Source organism: Salmo salar, chromosome ssa23, assembly GCF_905237065.1.
Source record: "Salmo salar chromosome ssa23, Ssal_v3.1, whole genome shotgun sequence".
Taxonomy (NCBI): Eukaryota; Metazoa; Chordata; class Actinopteri; order Salmoniformes; family Salmonidae; genus Salmo; species Salmo salar.
In genome coordinates, this window is record NC_059464.1 from 32,400,795 (window position 1) to 32,427,249 (window position 26,455).

A 26,455-nucleotide genomic window follows, 5' to 3' on the forward strand; every position below is an offset into this window, starting at 1 on the left:
TGTCCACCATTGTTCCTGTACCCAAGAAAGCAAAGGTAACTGAACTAAATGACTCTTGCCCCGTAGCACTCACTTCTGTCATCATGAAGTGCTTTGAGAGGCTAGTTAAGGATCATATCACCACTACCTTACCTGACACCGTAGATAGACCCACTTCAATTTGGTTACCGCCCCAATAGATCCGTAGATGATGCAATCGCCATCGCACTGCCCTATCATGTCTGGACAAGAGGAATACCTATGTAAGAATGCTGTTCATTGACTATAGCTCAGCATTCAACACCATAGTACCCTCCAAGCTCTTAATTAAACTCGGGGCCCTGGGTCTGAACCCCGCCCTGTGCAACTGGGTCTTGGACTTCCTGACAGACCGCCCCCCCCCCAGGTGGTGAAGGTAGGAAACAACACCTCAACTCAGCCCCCTCCTGTACTCAGTCCCCTCCTGTACTCCCTGTTCACCCACGACTGCGTGGCCACACACGCCACCAACTCAATCATCAAGTTTACAGACAACACAACAGTAGTAGGCCTGATTACCAACAATGATGAGACAGCCTACAGGGAGGAGGTGAGAGCCCTGGTAATATCGACAAAACAAAGGAGCTGCTCATGGACTTCAGGAAACAGCAGAGGGAGCATGCTCCTATCCACATCGACGAGACCGCAGTTGAGCAGGTGGAAAGATTCAAGTTCCTCGGCGTACACATCACAGACGGTCCACTGCTCCATCGGAATTGGTCCAACCACACCGACAGTGTGGTGAAGGTGCAACAGCGTCTCTTCAACCTCAGGAGGCTGAAGAAATTTGTCTTGGCACCTAAAACCCTCAACTTTTACAGATGCACAATTGAGATCATTCTGTCAGGCTGTATCACCGCCTGACACGGCAACTGCACCGCCTGCAACCGCAGGGCTCTCCAGAGGGTGGTGCGGTCTGCCCAGCGCATCACCGGTGGCAAACTATCAGCCCTCCAGGGCAACAACCAGCCGAGCTACTGCCTGTTCACCCCGCTATCATCCAGAAAGCAAGGTCAGTACAAGTGCATCTAAGCTGGGACAGAGAGACTGGAAAAACAACTTCTATCTCAAGGCCATCAGACTGTTAAACAGCCATCACTAGGCGGCTTCCACCCGGTTACGTAACCTTGCACCTTAGAGGCTGCTGCCCTATATACATAAGACTTGAAATTACTGGCCACTTTAATAATGGAACACTAGTCACTTTAATGTTTACAAATTTGTGCTTTACTCATCTCATATATGTATATATGTATGTATGTATGTATGTATGTGTATATGTATGTGTATATGTATGTGTATGTATATATATACTGTATTCTATTCTACTGTATTTGAGTCTATGCCACTCCGACATTGATCATCCTAATATATTTATATATTCCTTAATTCCCTTTTTTTTAATTCCCTTTTATATATTCCTTAATTCCCTTTTAGGTTTGTATGTATTGTTGAGAATTGTTATATATTACTGCATTGTTGGAGCTATAAAACAAGCATTTCGCTACACCCGCAATAACATCTGCTAAACATGTGTATGTGACCAACTACCTTTTGATTTGAAGGCCGACTGGGGTAATCCAGGCAGCAATTAGCAACTAAATTATCATTATTACTTTTTCTGTGTGCGATTTTTTAAAATAATTGGTTCAAGGAAATACATCTGGTCTATTAGAAGCAATTATTGGTAACATGATTATCTTCAACATTTTTATTTACAAGAAGATTGACCATGAAGATCGCCATGTTTCGATTCACAATAATGGGTGATCCTGTTTTCTGCTAACAATGCCTCAGTACCATGGTTGGTCTTGAACTCCCTGGCTTCAATGATAGGGGGTAGTCGTTCACCCCTGCTTGAGTTCAAGGGCCCAGGGTTCGACTGCTCCTACAGTTTTGCTTCGGTACTGCTGTTTAACACAGAGCAGTAAGATTTTAACATTGCTAATAACACACATTAAGCATCACCTTTGTGCTCAAAACATCCATTGAATTATTCAAATCATTGTTGCTGAGGCCGATTTATTTTTTCTATCACTCACAGCCGAGATCAACATTTTCTATTCATACAATGTCTGCCATGTTTTTGGATGACGTGTTGACGTTGTGCGCATTTGACGTTGGTCCATATAAACCGGATGCAACCCGGATATAGCCGGTCCATGAATCGCCGTATACGAACGTGAGTAGATTGTTTTCAAGGTAATGGTCAGATATCTTGGGTGCATTCTCCAGTTGTTCTTATACCGCGGTGCTTAAGTTAGTCAATGCGAGGGGGCAGCGCTGACCTAGCCTGTAACGTCACTTCCTGGAGTAGCTCAAACGGTGCACGTTATGGGTGCGTTCCTCTGCCCACTCATTGCTGACACATACCATCTCTCTTATGTTAAAGTATTATTTTAGTCGATGACGTGGCATGCAACCATTGGTTGATGTATGCAATGTTTGAGCAGGGGATACAACCTTTGTCTCCATGAGAAACCATTTTTAGGGGCATATCTAGCTGGGATATAGCTTTTGTCTAATATATATATATATATATATATATATATATATATAAATTGGGGGGTTATTTTAGATCATCCTAACCCGCTGCGTTAATTCTCATGACCTGCTGAATAAATTAACCTAAACCTGCTTCAAAAAGTTAATTTTGACAAAAGCTGTAACCCTTCTAGACAACTCATTTTAATCGACTTAATTTGGCATCAATGCGCTATTGAGTCTAAACATAGTAATGAATGGTGTCACGTGATCAATGTCCATTCATATTATATACAGCCATTGGTTCCTTGATAAACACACTTTACGTAAATTGAGGAAAGCAAACGACCTCGGTCTGCTCCGTCCAAAACATTGTTTTTATTGTTCATTGTCATCACATGCAGTGAGTAGTCGAGTAAAATGGTATCTCCCGCCAGTTGTCCGTTATTGGTCCCGGGAAATTCTAATTCAAACTGTTTTATACAGAGGAGAATGGTTGGTTGTTTTCGTCATACTCATCTTTCGAAAAGTAACAATCCGGTTGTACAGCCCCGGTAACCGTTGATACTTCCCATGCTCCGACTGCCGCCCCCCCCACATAGACATTAAAACAGGTTCCCCCCTCCCTGGCGTTTCTGTCCCTTTGGTAGTGACCGATTTTCACGCCGGGCAAGATGGCGGCTGTACTGCCGAGGTGTAGGAGCCGCTCGGCATGAAGTCATTTTTTAAATAAATTGATTAAAATCAAACAAATATTTGAACACCGGCCTACAGGGAGCGTGTACCACTTACCACTCTTAACTTTCATCGACATCTAATTGTATTTGTTGTGATAAGGATTTTTTTCTGACAAAATGATAATTGTAGTAGCTCGCTAAACTAGCTAACGTTAGCAAACGCCGGAGAAAGTGTAGAATGGGAGAAAAGCTAGAACTCAAGCTGAAGTCGCCAGTTGGAGCCGAAGCTGCTGGCTACTCGTGGCCATTACCAGTATACGTGAGTATTTAATTAAATCAACCAAGTTGTCAGCTATAACTTGGCCAAGTGAGGATTAGATGTAGCTATTCTTCTCGTAATGTATCTACCTAGCTGTTGTTAGCTAGCTATGTGTATAGCTACTAGCTTGTGTGTTTGCTAAGGTTACATGCATACAGGCCAGACAGACGGTCCACCACAGGGCTAGCCAGAAGCTGTTCGAAGTGGGTAGCGTTAACGTTATATCCACCGATTCTCAGTGGAGTGTATAGCCAACAATGTAGCTACTGACTGTGCGGAACACCTTACTTGTAACTAGATAACTAACGGATTAAAGTACACACATCGTTAGATGGAGCATGACAAATTACACACGAGAAGCGCTGCACACTTGGCTGGCTAACTACACTACAGTCAGTATGTTAGCTAGTTATAGGTCCCGGTAACTCTGTCACAAGTCTAGAAGAAGTTCTCCATTTGGCTTCTGTTGGGTAAGTAAGTTAACTTAGCTAGGTACTGTAGCTAACTAGATAAGGTTCAACCACAGAAAGGGTTAGTTATTAATATATTTGGTAAAACTCGGCTAGCTAGCGTTCTTAACGGCTTTCTTTGATTCGCATTATAGTTCTGAGTAACGTTAAGCATTTATTTAGCTAATTTAGAACGCTAGCTCGCTAACTTTTTATTTTATGCGCCTATCCATGATTTAATGTAACTAGCTACCATGCCAGCGTTTTGAAGTGAGTCAGAGAGCGATGTTTTAACACCACTGTCATTTGCAATACGTGTAATTCGACTCATGCATGCAAGGAATTTTGCCAGAACTTAAACAATATATCAAATGTTGTACAATATGTTTTTCAAAATATTTTGCTGAAACATTATTACTACAGTAGCTGGACTTCAAATGGCTCTCTGCCTGGTGGTCACTGCCTTTATCTACTGTTATTGCACAGAAAGATTGTTGCATACTCCAGTCTGACTGAATCTAGGGTATAGCTGCCACCTGGAATTGCTCCTAAAATCCTGCACTCATGATGCAATCCTGCACTCATGCCAATAGGGTACAATCTGAAGGTATAATTTGCGTTAACATAGCAGGAACACTACAATTCCCCACAACTCTAGACCCTTATATGGATATATAAGTTGCTTTTCCACTAGGTCCAAGAAAACAAATAAATAGGGCTTCTGCAAACTACCATCCCATATGACTCACATGGTTTGACCAGTTATCCATCCCACTTCTAAAACCAGTTCCACAAATTCAGTGGATTAGCTGACAGACTTGAAACCTAGTTTCAACCATAAATGTGAACATCCAATACTGTTTTGCAGTATGTAGCTTACTCAAAATATGTTTTAGTTAGTGCAGAGGAGACTGCTAACAGCCAACTGAAAGGGTGTTAGACAGAAGCCTAATTACAACTATTTTGGGATCCAGAAGATAGCCTGTATACCTTGAGAAATCTTTGGAGGACTAGCCTACGTTTTGGTTGTTCGACGCAAATGCCACTGAATAAACCAGTAGTGTGGGTTGACTGTGGGCAAAGGCCTACTGAATTCCACTTCATTTTTTTGTTTTTACTTTTGCATGCACGTCATGGGTAGATTAAAAACAGTGATTCATTGCTGTGTATTATGACCAAGCTTCTCGATCTTCCATATATTGCTTTTTTGTTGTTGCATGCACACACTATGATGCTGTAGTATTTTAACCTATGTGGCTCTTACTAGATAGGCTATATGTAAAAACATATTTGCCTAGTTAGGCCCTAATGTGTTAAGGTAGAGTTGATTGTGTTTGCACCTTGAGTGTGTGCAGCATGCTTTGAACATATTTTTTTTTTTTAGCTGAAGTTCATGCAATAGTTTGCCAGATTGTACAAAGGGGAACGGAAATGGAAGCAGATGAAATAATTGTGGTTTCTCTGGTAGCTTCAAGTGTGTTTCAGCTGTTTTACTCATTTATAGTAAATTGCGGTAAGACGGTACTGGGGGGGACTACCTGAAAGTGTATTTCTCAGAATGGCGGAGTGTTGTCTGTGGCGCGTCTAGTGTTCTGTCACACTGGGTAATACCCCTTAACGTCAGAGTTCAGGAACTAAGCAGTGCTGCTGACGCAATCCTCTACAGTTGGCCTTGGCTGACTTCACTCCCATTACACCAGAGACTGATAACCGGACTGTTGCATGACTGGAATCCTCAGAAAAAGGCAACGCAAACAAATCAATAATATTTTATGTCACATGCTTCATAAACCGTTGTAGACTAACAGGGAAATGCTTGCTTACAGGCCCGTCCCAACAAAACAGAGAATAGTAGAAAAATAATAACACAATCAATAAATACACAATATGTACTGGTTTGGTGCTGGAGCTGCCTCACAACTGCTTCTGTGTTATACCATGGCATTGTTGAATACTCGTTTCTAATTGACTTGAAGGGCATTATAGAGCGTGCATTATTTAAGTGATAATGCCTGAGAAACTGATGTTTGGAGGATATATTGGCATGAGACTGCTTCGAGGGCATTATCAGTTTTACACAATGGGTTACCAACATATTCAAATAATGATTGCCATATTTTCATAAACTTTATTTTGATGAATTCATTCATACTATTTCATCCTTTCACAAGATACAGTCCCGACAAATATAGGGTTGCTACCTAAGCCGGCTGGTCGTTCATTCTATCGTTTCGGTTGCCAGGGACGCGTACCAGTTTTTGTTATAAATCTATGGACGTGACCAGATTGTTTGTTCTAAATGTTTCGTTTCCATGATGGCTGGCACCATTCATATCCCTTTCTAGCTAGCCAACTTTGGCTAACACAGTCATGTCAAACAGTGCAACCAGAATAACAGCGAAGTAGCTGCAGTTGCATTTATTGTAGCAATATGTAACTTTTTGGGCAAGCAATCAAATTCACATAGAAATGATAGTTACGGATCTCTCATTTTACTTGAAAGCAAGTTTAAGAAGCGGTAAATCTGTTCTATGTGTGCTATTTCTATGCTTCCCGTTAAGCACAGAGTTGTGGGGTGGCAGGTAGCCTAGTGGTTAGAGCGTTGGACTAGTAACCGAAAGGTTGCAAGATCGAATCCCCGAGCTGACAAGGTAAAAATCTGTCGTTCTCCCCCTGAAAACTGTTCCTAGGCCGTCATTGAAAATAAGAATTTGTTCTTAACCGACTTGCCTAGTTAAATAAAGGTAAAAAATAAACTGTCTTTAACATTCGGTTTTGTACACCAGCTTCAAAAAGCTGAAACAACATTATTTTTGGTTATGGAAAATATATTTCACAGCGGTTTTGATGGTACAATGATACTCTGAACTATACTAGCTTATTTTGTCACATAAACTGAAGTGAGGCAAACTATTAGTTTTAACAACCAGGAAATGTTGGAGCTATTTCGGTATAGTGTAACATTTTTTGGGGGGTGGGGGATACATCCATAACAATGCATGAGCTAGTGATGTGCAATTTCGCCTGGCATAGAACATGTTCTCTCTCTCCAGGCCACTCTTCAGAAGAGAGCCAACTAACACAATCACTTCAAACTGAAGCAGGAATGACAGCATACTTGCTGAATTTCGTTTTTTTTTATTGACATTTCTGTGTATATATCCATAAAATATTATGCCAGCTTATTCATGAATTTGCCTGGCGAGAAGCTGCCAGCCTGTCTGTTTTGTCCTAACTCCCAACGCGTTTACCATAGGACAGATGGAGATCGAATTTCAATATTAAAACAATGTTGCAGATATCGGAGAGACACAGCATGGTTATTACAAATCTCCGCTGTTGAAAACCAACTGCTCGTCGAACATCTCATTCCAAAATCATGGGCATTAATATGGATTTGGTCCCCCCCTTTGCTGCTACAACAGCCTCCACTCTTCTGGGAAGAATTTCCACTAGATGTTTGAACATTGCTGCGGGGACTTGCTTCCATTCAGCCACGTGTATTAGTGAGTGCGCGCACTGATGTTGGACAATTAGTCATGGCTCGTAGTCGGCTTTCCAATTCAGCCCAAAGGTGTTCGATGGGGTTGAGGTCAGGGCTCTGTGCAGGCCAGTCAGGTTCTTCTGCACTGATATCGACAATTTCTCTATGGACCTCGCTTTGTGCACAGGGGAATTGTTTCAGCATGACAAAGGGCCTTCCCCAAACTGTTGCCTCAAATGTTGGAGGCACAGAATTGTCTAGAATGTCATTGTTTGCTGTAGCGTTAAGATTTGCCTTCACTGGAACGAAGGGGCCTTGCCCGAACCATGAAAAACAGCCCCAGACCATTATTCCTCCTCCACCAAACTTTACAGTTGGCACTATGCATTCGGGCAGGTAGCGTTTTCCTGGCATCTGTCAAACCCAGATTGGTCCATTGGACTGCAAGATGGTGAAGCGTGATTCATTCCAGAGGATGATTTTTCACGCCCTTCCTGTTCTGTGAGCTTGTGTGGCCTACCACTTCGCGGCTGAGCCGTTGTTATGCCTAGACGTTTCCATTTCACAGTAACAGCACTTACAGTTGGAGGAATAATGATCTGGGGCTGTTTTTTCATGGTTAAAGCAAACAATGACATTCTAGACGATTCTGTGCTTCCAACTTTGTGGCAACAGTTTGGGGAAGGCCCTCCTGTTTCCAGCAAGGCAATGCCCCTGTGCACAAAGTGAGGCCCATAAAGAAATGGTTTGTTGAGATCAGCGTGGAAGAACTTGACTGACCTGCACAGATCCCTGACCTTGACCCCATCGAACACCTTTGGGATGAATTGGAACGCCAACTGCGAGCCTGGCCTAACTGCCCAACATCAGTGCCCGACCCCATTTATGCTCTTGTGGCTGAATGGAAGCAAGTCCCCGCAGCAATGTTCCAACATCTAGCAGAAAGCCTTCCCAGAAAAGTGGAGAGTTTTATATTAGCAAAAAAGCAGGACCAACTCCATATTAATGCCCATGGTTTTGGAATGAGATGTTCAACGAGCAGGTGTCCACATACACTACATGACCAAAAGTATCTTTTGGCATTTTCTAAAGGCAGATCTAAAATGCTTCTAATTGTAATTTCCGTACGGCATCAGACTAACTGGATTCCAGTCTTTATCTGTGTGGCGTTCTAGCCATGCTTTTAAAATAAGGGCCTCCTAGACTTCTCAATATGCACCACTGGGACTGGGAGGGGCAGAAGATAAGACCAGTGTTACAAAGCCCTTGATTAGCTGCAGATCCTGCCCGGCTCTGCAGTCTACGCATCACAAGCCTGTGGATGTTTCATTGGGGAGGTTTATTTTTTACAGTTTGATCTATTGAAGATGACTATGTGACGAACTCCTGAGCATATTCATGTATAATGGTGCAATATTTTGGTATTCATTGGGTTGAAGGGGTGTCACTCATTCCATAGATGACCTAGTGTCTGTTGGTTTTTGATTTTTCCTTTCAATGAAGACTTAGACAACCAGGTAAGGGGAGTTTCATACTAATCAGTGACTTTTTAATTCATGAAGTCCAAGAGAGGGGTGGAATCCCGCAGATCCTCGGCCCTCCGTGGAATGAGTTTGACACGTGCGTTAAGCCCAGTGGTCCTGCCCAGCCAAAAGATGCTGTACATCATACATATTCCAGTACTTCTGACCAAATTGCTCCACTCCCCCCACAGAGAAGGAACGTGCACTGTTCTGTTCACTGCACAACATTATAGTAATATATGCTGCTGCCTTGTCTCCCCATGCTGAAGCTGCTACCAATCACATGCTTAAACGCTCATTCTCTCACTGTCACCATCTGCGGATTTAAATCTGTAACTGCGTCCATATGAGGAACAGTTCTTGTGCTGCAGAGCCCTTTGTTCAATTATTTCCTTGGCTCTAACTAAAGCCAGAATGCTTTCGCACCAGACTGTATTTGAATCGATGTTATCTTGCCTATTTTGTGTTGTCAGATGTGTTTCTTCCAGTATTTCTACCTGTGTTGAAGTGAAACTAACAAGCCATACATCAATGAATTAAGAAGCACTCCTTGGGCCAACATGTGACCTGTGGTGTTATCAGGGAAGATCAGGCATGTTAAGGCAGTTCTGCCTAAGAACTAGACTGTGATGGATGGGTTGATGCAATCAGTTTTTGTCTGTGGTAATATCGCTGCTGCACCTGGTTAGTTATTTGTTCATTGGTCGTGAGTAATGCGTAGTGGAGCGATATTATTCCCCGGCAGTGCGTCATGGTGAGGTAACGAGAGAATGAAAAGGCGGGGAAGGTAGTGAGTGGTTGAGTCAGTTCCTTCGTCGTGCCCACAACAGGGGGCTAGGATGGGAAGAGCGAATGATTGGCTGTTAGAGTGCCTCTCAGGCGTCACACACATTCTTTCTGTAAGCCAGCATTTATTTTTAGAAGCAGCGCTGGTGTTGCTGCGTGCTGTCTGTGTGTGAGCGGCAGGAACTCCCCCTCTCGCCGCCTCCCACACACACACACACACACACACACACACACTGTGAAGAGGCTGATTTGTATGTGCACACGCTGTCTGTCTGGGACCAGCACATTAACCCTTCACACAATTGTAGCACAGTAAACTCATTGGAGCCCTCTAATTTTTGCTGCGTGTACAGTGCCTTCAAAATATTCATACCCCTTGACTGACTTCACATTTTTTTTACAGCCTGAATTCAAAATGGATTAAATAGATTTCTCATCCAGCCTTTTATTTTATTTTTTTACTAGTCAAGCCAGTTAAGAAATTTGTATTTACAATGACGGCCTACCCCGACCAAACCCTCCCCTAACCCGGACGACCAAGGGCCAATTGTGTACTGTCCTATGGGACTCCCGATTACTGCCGGAACCTGGGTCTGTAGTGACGCCTCTAGCACTGCGATGCAGTGCCTTAGACTGCTGCGCCACTCAGGATCCCTAAAAACAATACCCCATAATGACAAAGTGAAAACATGTTTCTAGAAGTATTGAAATGTGTAAATGAGATTTCTCATTTACCTGAGTCAATACTTTTGTAGAAGCACCTTTGGCAATGATTACAGCTGTGAGTTTTTCTGGGTAAGTCACTAAGAGCTTTCTACACCTGGATTGTGCAACATTTGCCTTTAAAAAAAATGTTTTTATTCTTCATGCTCTGTCAAATTGGTTGTTGATCGTTGCTAGATGAACCATTTTCAGGTCTTGCCATAGATTTTGAAGTAGATTTAAGTCAACTGTATCTCAGCCACTCGAACATTCACTGTCTTCTTGTTAAGCAACTCCTGTGTAGATTTGGTCTTGTGTTTTAGGTTAATTCATCTCCCAGTGTCTTGTGGAAAGCAGACTGAACCAGATTTTCCTCTGATTTTGCCTGTGCTTAGCTCTTTTTTTTAATCCTGAAAAACTCCCTACTCCTTGCCAATGACAAGCATACATGTAATATGATGCCACCATCCTCATGCTTGAAAATATGAAGTGGTACTCAGTGATTTGTTGTTGGATTTCCCCCAAACATATAATTATCAGGACGTGAAGTTAATTTCTTTGCCACATTTCCTGCCATTTCAAACGGCATGCATGTTTTAGAAATATATTTTTATTCTGTACAGGCTTCTCCATTTTCACTATATCAATTTAGATTATTGTGGAGTAACTACAATGTTGTTGATCCATTCTCAGTTTTCTATCACAGCCATTAAACTTTTAATGTCACTATTCGCCTCATGGTGAAATCACTAAACGGTTTCCTTCCTCTCCGGCAACTGAGTTAGGAACGACACCTGTATCTTTTTAGTCACTGGATAGTGTATCAATTCACCCAAAGTGTTATTAATTACTTCGCCGTTCTGTAAGGGATATTCAATGTCTCTGTATTTTTACCCATCTACCGATAGGTGGCCTTATTTGCGAGGCATTGGAAAACCTCCCTGGTCTTTGTGGTTTAATCTTTTTTTTATTTTTTATTCACTGCTCGACTGAGGGACCTTTACAGATAATCGTATATCTGAGGTACAGAGATGAGGTCATTCAAAAATCATGTTAAACACTATTGTACAAAAACTGAAGAACATGCGCACATCCAGGTGCTGGAGTTTTAGGCAAACTAATGGCAAACGGAGAGGAAAACGCTGCTTATGCTCCCAGGTGCTTTTATTTATAACATTTCGACCTTTAGGTCTTCATGGGGCATCCATTTCCCAGACGGGTTGAAGGTCCTATACAGTGCCTTAAAGTATTCAGACCCCTTGAATTTTTCCACATTGTTATGTTACAGCCTTATTCTAAAATGGATTGAATACATCAAACATCCTCATTAATCTACACCCAATACCCCAGAATGACAAAGCCAAAACAGGTTTTTATTAATGTTTGCAAATGTATTAAAAATAAACGGATACCTTATTTACACAAGTATTCAGACCCTTTGAGACTCTAAATTGCGCTCAGGTGGTCATACTTGATGTTCCTACAACTTGATTTGGAGTCCACCTGTGGTAAATTCAATTGATTGGACATGATTTGGAAAGGCACACACCTGTCTATATAAGGTCCCATAGTTGACAGTGCGCGTCAGAGCAAAAACCAAGCCATGAGGTCGAAGGAATTGTCCGTAGAGCTGAGACAGGATTGTGTCGAGGCATTTCTGCAGCATTGAAGGTCCCCAAGAACACAATGGCCTCCGTCATTTTTAAATGGAAGAAGTTTGGAACCACCATGACTCTTCCAAGAGCTGGCTGCCCAGCCAAACTGAGCAATCGGGAAAGAAGGGCCTTGGTCAGGGAGGTGACCAAGAACCTAATGGTCAATCTGACAGAGCTCTACAGTTTCTCTGTAGTGATGGGAGAACCTTCCAGAAGGACAACCATCTCTGCAGTACCCCACCAAATGAGGCCTTTATGGTAGAATAGCCAGATGGAAGCCACTCCTCAGTAAAAGGCACATGACAGCCCTCTTGGAGTTTGACAAAAGGCACCTAAAGACTCAAACCATGAGAAACAACATTCTCTGGTCTGATGAAACCAAGATTGAACTTTTTGGCCTGAATGCCAAGCGTCAAGTCTGGAGGAAACCTGGCACCATCCCTACGGTCTAGCGTGGTGGAAGCATCATGCTGTGGGGATGTTTTTCAGCGACTGGGAGACGAGTCAGGATCGAGAGAGAGCTGAACGGAGCAAAGTGTGTAGCGATCCTTGATGAAAACCTGCTCAGGACCTCCGACTGGGGGAGAAGGTTCACCTTCCAACAGAACGATGACCCTAAGCACACAGCCAAGACAACGCAGGAGTGGCTTCGGGAAAAGTCTCAATGTTCTTGAGTGGCCCAGCTAGAGCCTCAACTTGAACCTGTTCTAACGTCTCTGGAGAGACCTACAAATAGCTGTGCAGCAACGCTCCCCATCCCACCTGACATGGCTTGACAGGATCTGCAGACAAGAATGGGAGAAACTCCCCAAATATAGGTGTGCCAAGCTTGTAACGTCTTACCCTAGAGGAATCAATGCTGTAATCGCTGCCAAAGATGCTTCAAAGTACTTAGTAAAGGGTCTGAATACTCATGTAAATGTGATATTTCAATTGTATTTTTAATAAATTAGCAACATTTCTAAACCTGTTTTTTGGTGTGTAGAGATGACAATTTTAGAATAAGGCTCTAACACAATGTGGAGAAAGACACAAGGGGTCTGAATACTTTCCAAAGGCACTGTATAGGGGCAGTACCCAGTGACCTCACTTCCTGAAATAGGTGGTAAATGTAACATGGGTTCACAATATTAACATTCAATGTATCAAAATATATTATCATAAACCCTTGACTTTTTCCACGTTTTGTTACATTCCAGCCTTATTCTAAAATATATTTTATTTTTTTCCCTCCAATCTGCACACAATACCCCATAATGATGATGCGAAAACAGGTTTTTAGATTTTTTTGCAAATGTATAAATTAAATAAACGACCTTTATTTACGTTAGTATGCTATGAGACTTGAAATTGAGCTCCGGTGCATTGGGGTGGCAGGTAGCCTTGTGGTTAGTGTTGGGCCAGTAGACAAAAGGTTGCTAGATCGAATCCCCGAGCTGACAAGGTAAAAATCTGTCCCTGAACAAGGCAGTTAACCCACTGTTCCTAGGCCGTCATTGTAATTAAGAATTTGTTCTTAACTGACTTGCCTAGTTAAATAATAAAATTGTTTCCATTGATCATCCTTGATGTTTCTACAACTTGATTTGGAGTCCACCTGTGGTAAATTCAATTGAGTGGACAAGATTTGGAAAGGCACACCTGTCTATATAAGGTCCCACAGTTGACAGTGCATGTCAGAGCAACAACATAATTCAACCTTGACATTATGGGGTGTAGGCCAGTGGCGTCAAATCTCTATTTAATCCATTTCATTCTGGCTGTATGACAAAATGTGGAATAAGTCAAGGGGTGTGAATACTTTCTGAAGGCACTGTATTCATTTCTTATTTTCTTACTAGGCTATTCATAGCAGCGTTTTGCTCCTTTTGTGAAACGCTTTGCTTCCCTTGTGGCTAAATATATTTTATTTCATGGCATGCTCTCTGGTCCTGTAATCTCAGACCTGATGTTATTGTAAGTGTTTTCCTGGCGGAATTTGTTAAGGTATTGGGCAGGAAAAGCAGAGCCCTGTAATTGTAGCCTGCTGTTGTGCCAGAACCAGTCTAGCTGAGTGCAGCTAGGCCTGGCTTTCTACCTCCTTCCCTTCTTCCTTCCCGCTTAGTCCCTCCCAGGAGGTCCCACGTTAGAGCAGGGAGCAGAAAGTAGGTTACTGGGTCATCTTAGGCTGCTGGCAACCAGTCTGACTGGAATCCTGCAGTTCCTCCCATGTTGCAATGGCAGTAGGTACAGCAGTGGCCTGACAACCCAGCTAAGTTACTGAGCTTTAAATGCACTCATTCTCCCAAACCACAGCCATTTTAGAGAATGTCAGCTTGATAAGTGATACACTCAGTGGTCTCTTGAATTCTTATGCTGGCAGTCCTAGTGAATGAGTCACACTAACTACTGTGGTTTGCACTGTGTGGATTATTAAGTCATTGAGTGCTGCTGGCCTTATATGAGCCAGTTGTCTGAACTCGTGTTGGTAGCTGTTAGCATATCTGTGTACATTCTTTGTCTCCTCTATTTGGATTCTGACTACTGTCTGACTACTGACTAGGGCTGTTATGGTGACTGTTACCGCCACACCGGCGGTCACAGGTCATGAAGGCAGTCAACAAATATGATCTTAGCAACTGTTCAAGCAAGAATCATATCATTGTTTAGTGTATGAGAACCAAAAAAATCATTTTGTTTGGAAGTAATTAAAATGTGAATCTAGGCTATGTTGAATGGCAGCAGTAAGAAAGCCATCTGCAGCCAAGAGTCGTGTGTGTGTGTGTGTGTGTGTGTGTGTGTGTGACGTCAGTGTGTTATGTACTGGGAAAAGGGTCTATACAAACCCACTCTTTTCTCCCCTTTTTGTTTACTTTATCTCCAGGATAAACACCATGATGCTGCTCATGAAATCATTGAGACCATTCGGTAAGTAACTACCACCTTTCTATCTCAAAAGCATGGTGCATTGAGTGACTGCACTTCTTGACTAAGTTAGGCTAGGTCTTTGTAAACTAACCCCTGTATTGATCATTGTTCTCAGGTGGGTGTGTGAGGAGATCCCGGACCTTAAGCTGGCCATGGAGAACTATGTCCTCATCGACTACGACACCAAGAGGTGAGCTGAGCGTCAGACTATGAAGAACAAGGACTGTGATGCTGATCTTAAGCACAGTCTACCAGAGCACCCGTAGTCACAGTCCAATACCATAGTAACATCCAGAGTATGAACAGAATGGACTTGCACTCCACTTTTTTACATGTAAATGTTCTTCCCAGGGGAGTAATGCTGATGCTAATGACAGGGATGCTCATTTAGGATTATTTTGGTTTGGTGTGGCAGCAGCCCAAGAGATGAGTCTCGTAGAGTGGAGGCAAACTGATATGCAATTAGCATTCTTGTATCCACGGTCCTGACCAAACTAACATCAGCACAAAAATACAAGTCATGGGCTGCTAGCTTCCTTGTCCATGTCTTGTCATAAGATGTTGATAGTCATCCCCACCCATGTTATTTCTTTATTTCTGTGTGTTACAGCTTCGAGAGTATGCAAAGACTTTGTGACAAATACAACAGAGCCATCGACAGCATCCACCAGCTGGTGAGTTGGAATGTCACCACAGTTTAGTCGAAAGCTTATTTCTCAACACGTTATGTTAAAACGCTGAAATGTTACATTTAATGATCTTTCTTGTTGCCGTTTGTCACCGTAGGGAAAACCTAGCTCACTTGTGCACAGCGATATGTTTATAACCTAGCTATGTAATATAGTCATACTGAACTCCCTGTCCTGTGTGTCACAGTGGAAAGGCACCACCCCGCCCCTGAAGCTGAACAAACGGCCGTCCAACGGGCTGCTCAGACACATCCTGCAGCAGGTGTACAACCACTCGGTCACGGACCCAGAGAAGCTCAACAACTATGAGCCATTCTCCCCTGAGGTGTATGGTGAGACTTCCTTTGACCTGGTGGCCCAGATCATCAACGAGATGGAAATGATGGAGGACGACACCTTCGTAGACCTCGGCAGCGGTCAGTGTTTACCTCAATGTTTCGTTCCTAATGAGATAATCAGTCTTAATGTGACTCGCAGCCTGGTGCAATATTTGCCATCTTAATCATCTGTAATTGCAGGAGTGGGACAAGTGGTGCTGCAGGTTGCTGCAGCAACAAACTGTAAACACTACTTTGGTGTGGAGAAGGCAGACATTCCAGCCACTTATGCGGAGGTAAGTTCCTAACATCCCACACTGAGCTTGATGGGTTTTGTCATCTATTCCAGATGGTTGTCATAAAAGTAATGTGTGTGCTTTTTCTTTCAGTCCATGGACAAAGAATTTAAGAGGTGGATGAAGTGGTATGGGAAGAAACACGGGGACTACTCGGTAAGATTCTGAGTTGATCTGACAGAAGTGTCATTCAGAATCACACAAATGGTTTCAGATTGCAGACGTGCAACTTATGACTGTTTATTTTCAAGCTGGAGAGGGGTGATTTCCTGTCTGAAGTGTGGAAGGAGAGGATAGCCAACACAAGGTACAGTACCTCTATATAATCTGGAGGCTTCCACTCCCACTGAGGTGTCACTGTGTATTTACACACGTCTGAACACAAGGGAAACGTCTGCACAGCTTCAACTCTAAATCGTTTTCTCCTCTTCTCCCTTCTCTCCTCTTCCCTGTTTGTCTAGTAGTGTAATTTTTGTGAACAACTTTGCTTTTGGTCCAGAGGTTGATCACCAGCTGAAGGAGCGCTTTGCTAACATGAAGGAAGGTATGTAGAAAAATGGCCCTTTTGTTACCCTGTGTCAAGCCCACCCTGCCATATTGTTACAGCAAATTAAGAACCTTGGATCATTTCAATAGGTTATTGATTCAGCTGCTTTCATTAATAATAACAAGAGGGTAACATGCAGGTAGCTAATGTCAGCTGTGTCAATACCACACACTTGACCTCTGAACCCTCAGTCATTTGACCTCTCCTCCACATGACCCTTGTGTTTTAAAGCTAGACATGAAAGCATGATCTATGATGTCATTGATTATTTATTGCAGCCACAAACACAGATCAATCTGGGACTCATTATAGATGGCTCTTTGTATTGTTTAATTTTAAGCTGTCATTCTCAAATAGCCTTTTGTGAAGTGCCTTCATGGGAAGATCATGTCTTTTCTCTTTTAGGTGGGAAAATTGTATCCTCAAAACCTTTTGCACCTCTAAATTTTAGAATCAACAGTCGAAACTTGAGTGGTAGGTTTTCATCATGTGCATATCATTCTTATGGATCTCCAAAGGTTCTAGTGTGTTTTCATTAACTAAATGGATTGCCTTTCTGCACTTGGTTTCTCCTTTTCAGACATTGGCACAATAATGAGAGTCGTCGAGTTGTCTCCGTTGAGGGGTTCAGTGTCCTGGACGGGAAAGCCAGTTTCCTACTACCTTCATACGATAGACCGCACCATAGTGAGTCAAGCTTTGTCCTCTTATACTCTCATCCCCTCCGTCCCAATACACTCACAATGTTGCAATGGCAGTTGCTCTACAGTGCCACCATTTTACTCGTATGCGCCTAAATATTTTGCTGTACGACCTAGAATTTTTATTTGGGAGCACCCGTGCGCCTAGAAAAAAAAAAGGATTCTAGCTTTATTACCTCCAATATTTTTTATTGTGCTCCTACACTTCTGTGTGCCTACATGTTCCAACTTAGGTGCACATGTGCTCCTTGTAAAAAAAAAAAAAAAAGTCTGTTTATAGTAGGGAAACTTTGAATTGAATGAGAGCTCTCAATCAGTTCATGTATATAAAATACCAATGCGTACGGTAGCAGTATTCAGAACATGTTTAGTCGGACATATCCCTGCAGGAAACAACTGCATCTGCTGGTATAGCCCTGCAGTGGACAGAGGACAGGTGATACTGAGACAGGTGATGGCGCAACCAACATTACTACTAGCCTACATGTTGTACCATGAGTGTTTTCAACTTGTTTAGAAACATTAAAAACAGGACTTGCTTGCTTACTTTTGCACTCAGTTTGCCTGACTGCAAGCAGGAAATCTTCACTTTTCTGCCTGTTGGTCGTGGCGGGCATATTGTGCCAATAGAACCTAGAACAGGGCACTCCAACCCTGTTCCTGGAGAGCTATTGTCCTGTAGGGTTTCTTGCCAATCCTAATGTAGCGCACCTGATTCTAATAATTATACTGAACAAAAATATAAACACAACATGTAAAGTGTTGCTTTTATGAGCTGAGATAAAATGTCAAATTTGTTCCATATGCACAAAAAGCTTAATTATAAAATTGTCAATTAATTTGTTTACATCCCTGTTAGTGAACATTTCGCCTTTGCCAAGATAATCCAGCCACCTGACAGGTGTGACATATCAAATAGGTGCACCTTGTGCTGGGGACAATAAAAGGCCACTCTAAAATGTGCAGTTGTCACAACACAATGCCACAGATGTCTCAAGTTTTGAGGGTGCGTGCAATTGACATGCTGACTGCAGGAATGTCCACCAGAGCTGTTGCCAGAGAATTTAATGTTCATGTCTCTGCCATACGCCGCTTCCAATGTCGTTTTAGATAATTTGGCAGTAGGTCCAACTGGCCTCACAACCACAGACCATGTGGTTGTGAGGCCAGACCGGGGCGCGCGCATGTTGATTTCTGTCCATCCACGCCAGATGCGATCAGGACACGCAGGTTGAAATATCAAAATTAACTCTGAGCCAACTGATTTGGGGACAGGTTGAAACGCATCAAACATTCATTCTAATTTGTCCTGGGACATAAACATTGGGTTATTTTACCTGAAATGCACAAGGTCCTCTACTCCGACAATTAATCCACAGATAAAAGGGTAAACCTAGTTAGTTTCTAGTAATCTTTCCAGTCTTCTGTGGAATTTATATGGCAGTTGGCAACCAACTTTAAGGTGCATTACCACCACCAACTGGACTAGAGTGTGGACCTCAGTTAATCTTTCAATCATCCACGTGGGTATATGCTCCTAAAAACCAATGAGGAGATGGGAGAGGCGGCACTTGCAGCGCATCACTCTTTAAATAATATACCAAGTTCAGTGAGCAGTTTGGATTAAATAACATGTGTAAGTTTTTTATTTTGCAACTTGCACGTAACAAGAGGGGTGTGGTCTGCATGTTAGACCAGCTACATGGACAGCTGAACTGAGTATTTTTGTTCGTAATAAAGCCCTTTTTGTAGGGATACTTCTGGTTGGCTGGGCCTATGGCTGTCCAGTGGCTAGGCCTATGGCTGTCCAGTCATGTGAAAAACATAGATTAGGGCCTAATTATTTAATTTAATTTCACTGATTTGCTTTATTTGAACTGTAACTCAGTAAAATCGTTGCATGTTACGTTTTATTTTTGTTCAGTATTGCTGGTTGATAGGATGAATCAGGTTCGTAAGAACTTGGGTTGGAGGGAAAACCTACAGGACGGTGAGATCTCCAGGAACAGGGTTGGAGAATCCTGACCAAGAAATGTGTCCTTCTGTTTAGTTATGTTTCGTCTTGATACTGGTCTATACCGGTTTGTACCATCTCAGTGCAAGTGAAACAACTGGCTAAGTCTTTAATCCTTAAATCTATTGACGCATCCGTCAGTTTTAAGATGGAGATATCTGTTTTTTTGCATGGGCTGCGTCTCAATCCACCATCTGCCTATGTCGGCCTTCCGCATCTGCGGTGGAAGGTGGCCGAGCTACAGCGGTGTTTGTCAGACCATGAGACATCCTGAAAATCGGTCTTCTCACAAACGTCTCTAGCGCCCGAACGGTTTGGCCTACAAACTAATATGACCCCTCTATGGAAAGATGACTCTTTTGCTCTACGACCCCCACAAGTGTCACGGGACTCGTCTGAAGGTAACCCAAACAAACAAATAGAAGTATGGAGGTAGTTTAGTGAACAAAAATAAGGGGTTTAATGTGTCCAGAAAAACACATTTCCTGAGCTTTCTTATATCCTTGATTATAGGACAGACAATTCAAAAACGTATTCGTTATGATTTATCTTGATTGTCTTTTGACATTTATGAAGGAGTTATTCTTTGCATTTCTGTGGGCTGTAGTAGTAGTAGTAGCCAATTTATTATTAATATTGAATTAAATTGGAATAGTTAAAAAAAATAAAAAATAACTAGGGGCCCTAAAATTCAAAATAAAATGGATAAATGATCCAACGGCGTAGACTTAGGTTAATGTATCCATTCACTGGAGGCAGTGGAGACGGTGAGGTCATCGCTGCATTGTTTCTGTAGCTCCTCACTAACTCTCATGCACGTGTTGGAGGGCTTATGGACAGTGTCAAACAAGGTCACTGCACTTAGATAGCAGAGGTCACTCTCCCCTATGTCCTTGTGCAATACTTGATCCCTTCTTTTTCCTTTTCAGCTTGAAAACTATTTTCATAGTCTCAAAAATCCTAAACTCAGGGTAAGCTAAACTTTTTTTGTTCCTTTTGCACTATTTTATATTGTCATTACTCTGTGTGCAATCTTGGTCACCTCCCAGCTTGTCTTTACAGTTGCTCCTAGTTCATGCCCTGCTGAACGATTCACATGGTAAACAATGTTCCTATGTGTTTTTAGGAGGAGCAAGAAGCAGCTAGGCGTCGTCAAGAAAAGAATAGTAAAAGCAACACCACCACACCAACCAAGGCAAAGGAGCACAAGGCAAGTCCCTTTGAGTGACTTAGCTGACTTTAGTCTTTTCATGTCTCTATGCTAAGTTCTTGCGCTTTTCCCTATGATATGAGATCATTTCTAGCAGCTCTAGGTCAGATTTTTCTCTCTCATGCTGGTTCCCTGTATGTCTCTCAGGATTCCTGTGAGGAGGTTGAGCGACCAGGCCTGTTGGCAGTCGTGAAGGCGCCACCCAAACCACGGCGCGCCAAACTCCTCAACAAGGGCCGCAAGCTGAGTGCTCGGAAGCGCGGGCGTCCCAAGAAGGCTGCTGTGGCCGCAGCTGAGCGAAAGAGCAAGAGCAGCCAGAGTGCCCTGGATCTGCTGCATGCCAAGACCCTCTCAGCAGCACCCCCTCAGGGTGAGTCACCTGCTGACAGTTTTACTCAGGGCTGTGCCCATATACCCTTGTGTATTTGTGTTATTCAGCCTTTTATTCGTTGTTCTGTTTGTTTAGCTAACTTTCTGTGTTTCTACAGATGCATACAGGTCACCTCAAAGTCCCTTCTACCAGCTACCTCCCAAAGTTCAGCACTATGCGTCTGGCCAACTTCTGCTGGGCCCCAGTCCTCCTGGCCTACAACAGCTTCTAGGTGAGCCCCGCTACCCTGACCCCCACCCTTAGTTATCACATCCATCAGTCAGTCAGAGCCAGCAGTCCTGATAAGCCATCTCTCTCTCCTCACACAGACAACATTAAAGTCCAGTACCTCCAGTTCATGGCCTACATGAAGACACCTCAGTACCGCAACAACCTGCAGCAAGTCCTGGAGCAGGAAAAGGTAAATGGAATGTCCAAATCACTCACTCCATCTTGTGAACTCTGACAATCACTCTAATGGTATCGCCACCTTTTGAAACAGTAATACTCTCAGCCCTCTGTCATGTTGGATGAGACTGTCCTTCTGGGAATGTTGCCTCTGATTTAGCTTCAACCTGTGAACCTTCCTCTCTTGTGTTCCTCCTTCCGTCTCCAGCTCAAACACAGAGGGCTTTCTGGGCAGGCGGAGCATCTGCAGACTGTGTGTCAGACCCACAAAGAGAAAATCAAAGGGCTCTTCCACACCAAACTGGATGAGGTAGGCAGACAGTGGTGACTGTCTAATGAAACCAGCTGGTATTGAGACGCAAATAGTGGTTGAGTACTCGATCCCTGAAAGTCGTACCCTGTCTGTTCCACTCAGCTGGGAGTGAAGGCCCTCACCATGGAGGACCTATTGGAGGCCCAGAAGGAGATCTCGGCCCACAACTGTCAACTGAAGGAGCAGACCAAGCAGCTGGAGAGAGACATGGCCGAGCTGAGGGATCACAGCCTGCTCCTGGTGAGACCTCTCTACCTTTTTGTCATTTAGCAGACGCTCTTATCCAGAGAGACTTATACTGTACACCTGGCTGTCTTCTCTCTGGCCGCTTTCACATTGGATTTCATCTGCATGCTTGACACTGTTGGACCAGAGGCATGTAACTAACTGGAAGTGTCTGTTTTTGTCTCAGTTGAAGTCTCGGTGTGAGGAGCTGAAGCTGGACTGGAGCTCTCTGTGTCTTGAGAGCCTGCTGAAGGAGAAGCAGGCCCTGCGTAGACAGATCTCAGAGAAACAGCGCCACTGCCTCGAGCTGCAGGTACACCTCTCACCTGTACCCAGGGCTCTAAAGAGCAGCCATTTTGGTCGCTTATGCTATTTAAAATGTTACTGTGCGTCCTGGAATTTAATTTGTGAGCACGCGTGCGTCTCGGGGAAAAGAAAGCCCAGATAATTGTGGTGATGAGGCTTTTCTGTACTGTTGTTGCGAAGTGTTTTAAAGGGGGAAAAAACAGCACAGATTCGTTAGTGTTGTGATTGCTACATAGAAAACAGATTGTTGCTAGCCAGTTCAAAAGATTAATTTGCTTAAGTGTGTATCATAAGACATTTACAGAATGCATCAGTGATTTGTATTTCCTGCAACTTTCTGAAGAGGCAACACACAGGAATGCCCGTCTGTGCGGTTTGAGTATTTCTACCACTTTGTTGCGACGTTAATGGTAGATTTAAAGGCTTTCTCAAAAACCTCCTCAATTAAAAGTTAAGTACAATGTAGCTTATGCCTACCCGGCAGCAAGACATCATGATTATTTGCATCCATTTGTTTTGCAAACCCTGGAGACGTGAGCTACAGAAACACTGCTAACCAAACAATGGTCTGTTGCTATAGAGGGGCATGGTGCACACTTAAAGGAAAGGTTAACTACACTCAACAAGTGGTCAGCTGATGTGGTTTAAGCATTGTTGTGAACGTGGAACATCCTATTTCGTTTTTATTAAAAAAGGGTTTTGTTTTTTGAGAGCACAACCTGACAACTTACATACCCTACTATGTAGAAACCTGATATTCAACAAATTACTTGGTAATTTAAATCAGTTATTTGTATCATTTTTTGCTATTTGTAATAAGCAGATGTATTTACAGGGTTACCTTTTAGTTTGTAGGGCACAACATGTGCTATAGGCTATATCTCAATCTATTTAAAGAATTGTATTTTCTGGTGCTCCAACCTTTTATTTATTTTTTATTTAGTTATTTTTAGCCCTGCCTGAATCCCCTCTTTCCTCCCCTGCCTGTTTCTACTGACATACTCAGAAATAATTGAAGGAATCCGTCAACTGTTATTGTGAAGCAGTGGCATGTTCTCATAAAGCTGTGTTCCTTTCCTTACCTTATGCAATGGCTCCCCCTGTTGGTTCTCAGATCAGCATCGTGGAACTGGAGAAGAGTCAGAGGCAACAGGAGCTGCTCCAGCTCAAGTCCTACAGTCCCTGTGAGGGCTCCCTCTACCACAAGGGCCTCCCCGGCCTTGAGGCCCTCCCTCGTCCTCCCCTGGACCACCACACCCCCAAACTCAGCCTGGCTGCGGCCGGCCTCAGCGGTCTCAGTCCCGAGCTGTCCATCAACGGGATCGCCTCGCCCTGCTTCCACAGGGGTGGTGGGGGGACCAAGGGAGAGCTGCTCTCCCGCTACCTGCCCATCTCGCCCGACCACGAGATTGTACCCCCCACCCCAGATGCCCGGCACAGGCAGCTTGGTCACCCCCTCCCCGACTACACCCGCTACTCCCCAGCTAAGATCGCCCTGCGCAGACACCTGAACCAGGACTGTAGTATGGCACACTTCAGAGGCCTGGGCTTCACTGGTCTCAGGTTAGTCAGGTTTAAAATCTACAACCACTGTAGGGACTCTGCTAATAGGTTTGTTACATGTTTGTGGAGTACTGTATTTCTGACACTTCTGTTCCTGCAGGGATATGGTTGCCGTCACCTCTCCATTAGGAGCTAAACTGAGCTGCCTGTCTCCCAACTCATCAGACAGTCCGCAGAACAACACACCCAGGAGTGCTGAGAGGGTAAGTGTCTGTCCACTCTGTTCCCACACTCTCACTCCGTCGGTCCCCTGGCCTGACACACAGCCTACCATGCTGACTCAAACACTATTTACTCTCCCTGTATGTTCCTCCCTAAGTCGTCCTCTGTCTGTGTGTGATATCCAGGGGGGCCAGGGTGACACCATCACCAGCCTGCCCATCAGTATCCCCCTCAGCACGGTGCACCCCAGCAAGCTCCCTGTTAGCATCCCCCTGGCCAGTGTGGTGCTGCCCAGCCGAGCTGAGAGACTGGTGGGTACATGTAGAGCTAGGGTTTGATTTTGGACTGGGTAATAAAGGTCACGTGTGCTGTAATGAAACACTGTTGACTCGAATGCTCTGTTTATTTTTGTAGAGGAGCACACCGAGTCCTGTGTCCCAGATGGGCCAGACCAACGGTAAGCAGCCCCAAATACACTAGTACCTTAACCACATCCATTGAAACCTGCATGTGTTGACAGACATCTCCTGAAGGACCAGCGTCTAACGCTCTCTGTCCTTCCTCAGGGTACTCCTCTAGCGCAGGGCTGATGAACGGAGGCTCTCACTCTGAGGACCAGGACAGTGCTGCACCCTCCCCTCCCCCTCACGGTGCCCCTCTAACGGGACCAACACAAGGCCACAGCCCCCCTCTCAGCACCGGGGGGGTCCTCCAGTACGCTGACGGCCCCCCCAGAATCCTCCCTGAGGACTGGGCTGAGCGGCAGGGCGAGTCTGACTCTGAGCCCCAGGACAGCGAGTCCAGACGCCGCATGTTCTTCTCTTCCTCCTCTTCCTCGTCTTCATCCTCTTCAGGGGGCGCAGCGACTCGCCTACACCTCGGCTCGGCCAGGCAAGGCAAACATCACCACGGCAACCACAACACCAGTAACCACCACCACTCGCCGGGCTCCCAGCACACACACTCCCACGGCCATGGATCACAAGAGGGGCGCAAGCGTGGGAGGAGAAAGCGCAGCTCCACGGGGGCTCAACCTGCCAGCGGCTCCCCAAAGAGGAGGTCCTTTCCTGGGCTCAGCTCCACTAGCCAACCCTCAGGATCCCCACTCAACATCAACTCCATGGTGAGTCAAGTTGCTTCCCTGTCCTTCAGTACGTGGTCCATGGCTAAGTTGGTTGCAGCGTGGTACTTGCTACAGGAGTTGTTTGATTCCCAAATATCTACTCTATGCATATTTTAACAAGAGTTGTATGTTTGATTCCCTAATGTTTTCTGTGTTTGTCAGGTGAACAACATTAACCAGCCTCTGGAGATCGCTGCCATTTCTTCCCCGGAGCAGTCTGGTTGTAGCCCCTGTGGGCCAGACATGGACCAGCCTCCCGTACTGAAGAGAGAACGCCCTCTGGAGATCAACGGCTCAGGACACTACTCCTCTGCGCCCAGCTCCGACGACGACTCTGGCTACCCTGCTGACAGCTCCAGCTCAAGGTATAGTAAATGGTGAAGCAGAAAAGCCACGTGGCTGCATCTCTACACAAGAGTACATTTGAAGTTTTGTATTTTCTTTAATTTGTCTTTTTTTTAGAATTGAAAGGAAGATTGCCACTATTTCCTTGGAGAGCAGAGATGGAGCAGGCAGACCAGGGAACAGCGAGCGGGGTAAGGAACGTCCAAATGTGACCGCTGAAGCCTGCATAATAAACATGATATTATAGAGCTGGCCAATATGGACAAAGAGTCATATCATGATAAATGTTACTATTTTGTTCGATAACAATACATTCAATGATAAAAATGTTTACTTTACAGGGTTCTTTTTCAGTCCCAATTAAGACAACTGAGATCGTAGCCTATGGTTTAAAAACTAAGCCATTTCATCTCATATATCCAGGGAATGCATGATTAAACGGGGTCCAGAATTATCTGCATTATAATTTTGGGGGGCTCTTCAAAGAATTTGCTGACATCTTTGTGCATATTGGCCTTTAGGCTTTATTATTCACCACCTGAGGAAGTGGGAACTCAAAATACAAGCTAGATTAATATTATATTGTTGCTAATACATTAATCTATCAGTAAATGTAGGCTGATGACTTACAAAAACGTATAGAAACCATGTTTCATTAGCTGAAATAAAATATCCCAGAAATGTTCCATACACACAAAGCTTATTTCTCAACTTTTGTGCACAAATTTGTTTACATCCCGGTTAGTGAGCATTTCTCCTTTGCCAAGATAGTCCATCCACTTGACAGGTGGCATATCAAGAAGCTGATTAAACAGCATGATCATTACACAGGTGTACCTTGTGCTGGGCGCAATAAAAGGCC

General features: G+C 43.9%; 1 protein-coding gene across 4 annotated transcripts in view; it reads left to right on the plus strand.

Moving 5' to 3' along the window:
* Positions 1-3,136: 3,136 nt before the first annotated feature.
* The window catches only part of LOC106584426 (histone-lysine N-methyltransferase, H3 lysine-79 specific), a 31,902-nt gene continuing 8,583 nt past the window's right edge, over positions 3,137-26,455 (plus strand). The window contains exons 1-26 of one of the 4 annotated variants that reach the window (XM_014169747.2): positions 3,137-3,498; positions 14,961-15,004; positions 15,120-15,194; positions 15,615-15,678; positions 15,881-16,109; positions 16,212-16,306; positions 16,400-16,462; positions 16,558-16,613; positions 16,768-16,850; positions 17,259-17,327; positions 17,434-17,540; positions 20,498-20,539; positions 20,695-20,778; positions 20,926-21,148; positions 21,267-21,380; positions 21,478-21,569; positions 21,765-21,866; positions 21,972-22,109; positions 22,282-22,407; positions 23,515-23,963; positions 24,064-24,166; positions 24,311-24,436; positions 24,540-24,582; positions 24,692-25,248; positions 25,411-25,613; positions 25,711-25,784. In XM_014169747.2, coding sequence (XP_014025222.2) covers positions 3,418-3,498; positions 14,961-15,004; positions 15,120-15,194; positions 15,615-15,678; positions 15,881-16,109; positions 16,212-16,306; positions 16,400-16,462; positions 16,558-16,613; positions 16,768-16,850; positions 17,259-17,327; positions 17,434-17,540; positions 20,498-20,539; positions 20,695-20,778; positions 20,926-21,148; positions 21,267-21,380; positions 21,478-21,569; positions 21,765-21,866; positions 21,972-22,109; positions 22,282-22,407; positions 23,515-23,963; positions 24,064-24,166; positions 24,311-24,436; positions 24,540-24,582; positions 24,692-25,248; positions 25,411-25,613; positions 25,711-25,784 — 3,442 coding nt within the window. In that variant the 5' untranslated portion in view covers positions 3,137-3,417. Of the gene's footprint in view, positions 3,499-14,960; positions 15,005-15,119; positions 15,195-15,614; positions 15,679-15,880; positions 16,110-16,211; positions 16,307-16,399; positions 16,463-16,557; positions 16,614-16,767; positions 16,851-17,258; positions 17,328-17,433; positions 17,541-19,903; positions 19,970-20,497; positions 20,540-20,694; positions 20,779-20,925; positions 21,149-21,266; positions 21,381-21,477; positions 21,570-21,764; positions 21,867-21,971; positions 22,110-22,281; positions 22,408-23,514; positions 23,964-24,063; positions 24,167-24,310; positions 24,437-24,539; positions 24,583-24,691; positions 25,249-25,410; positions 25,614-25,710; positions 25,785-26,455 lie in introns of those variants that run through there. The other 3 variants (XM_014169748.2, XM_014169749.2, XM_045706443.1) reach the window with 3 other exon arrangements.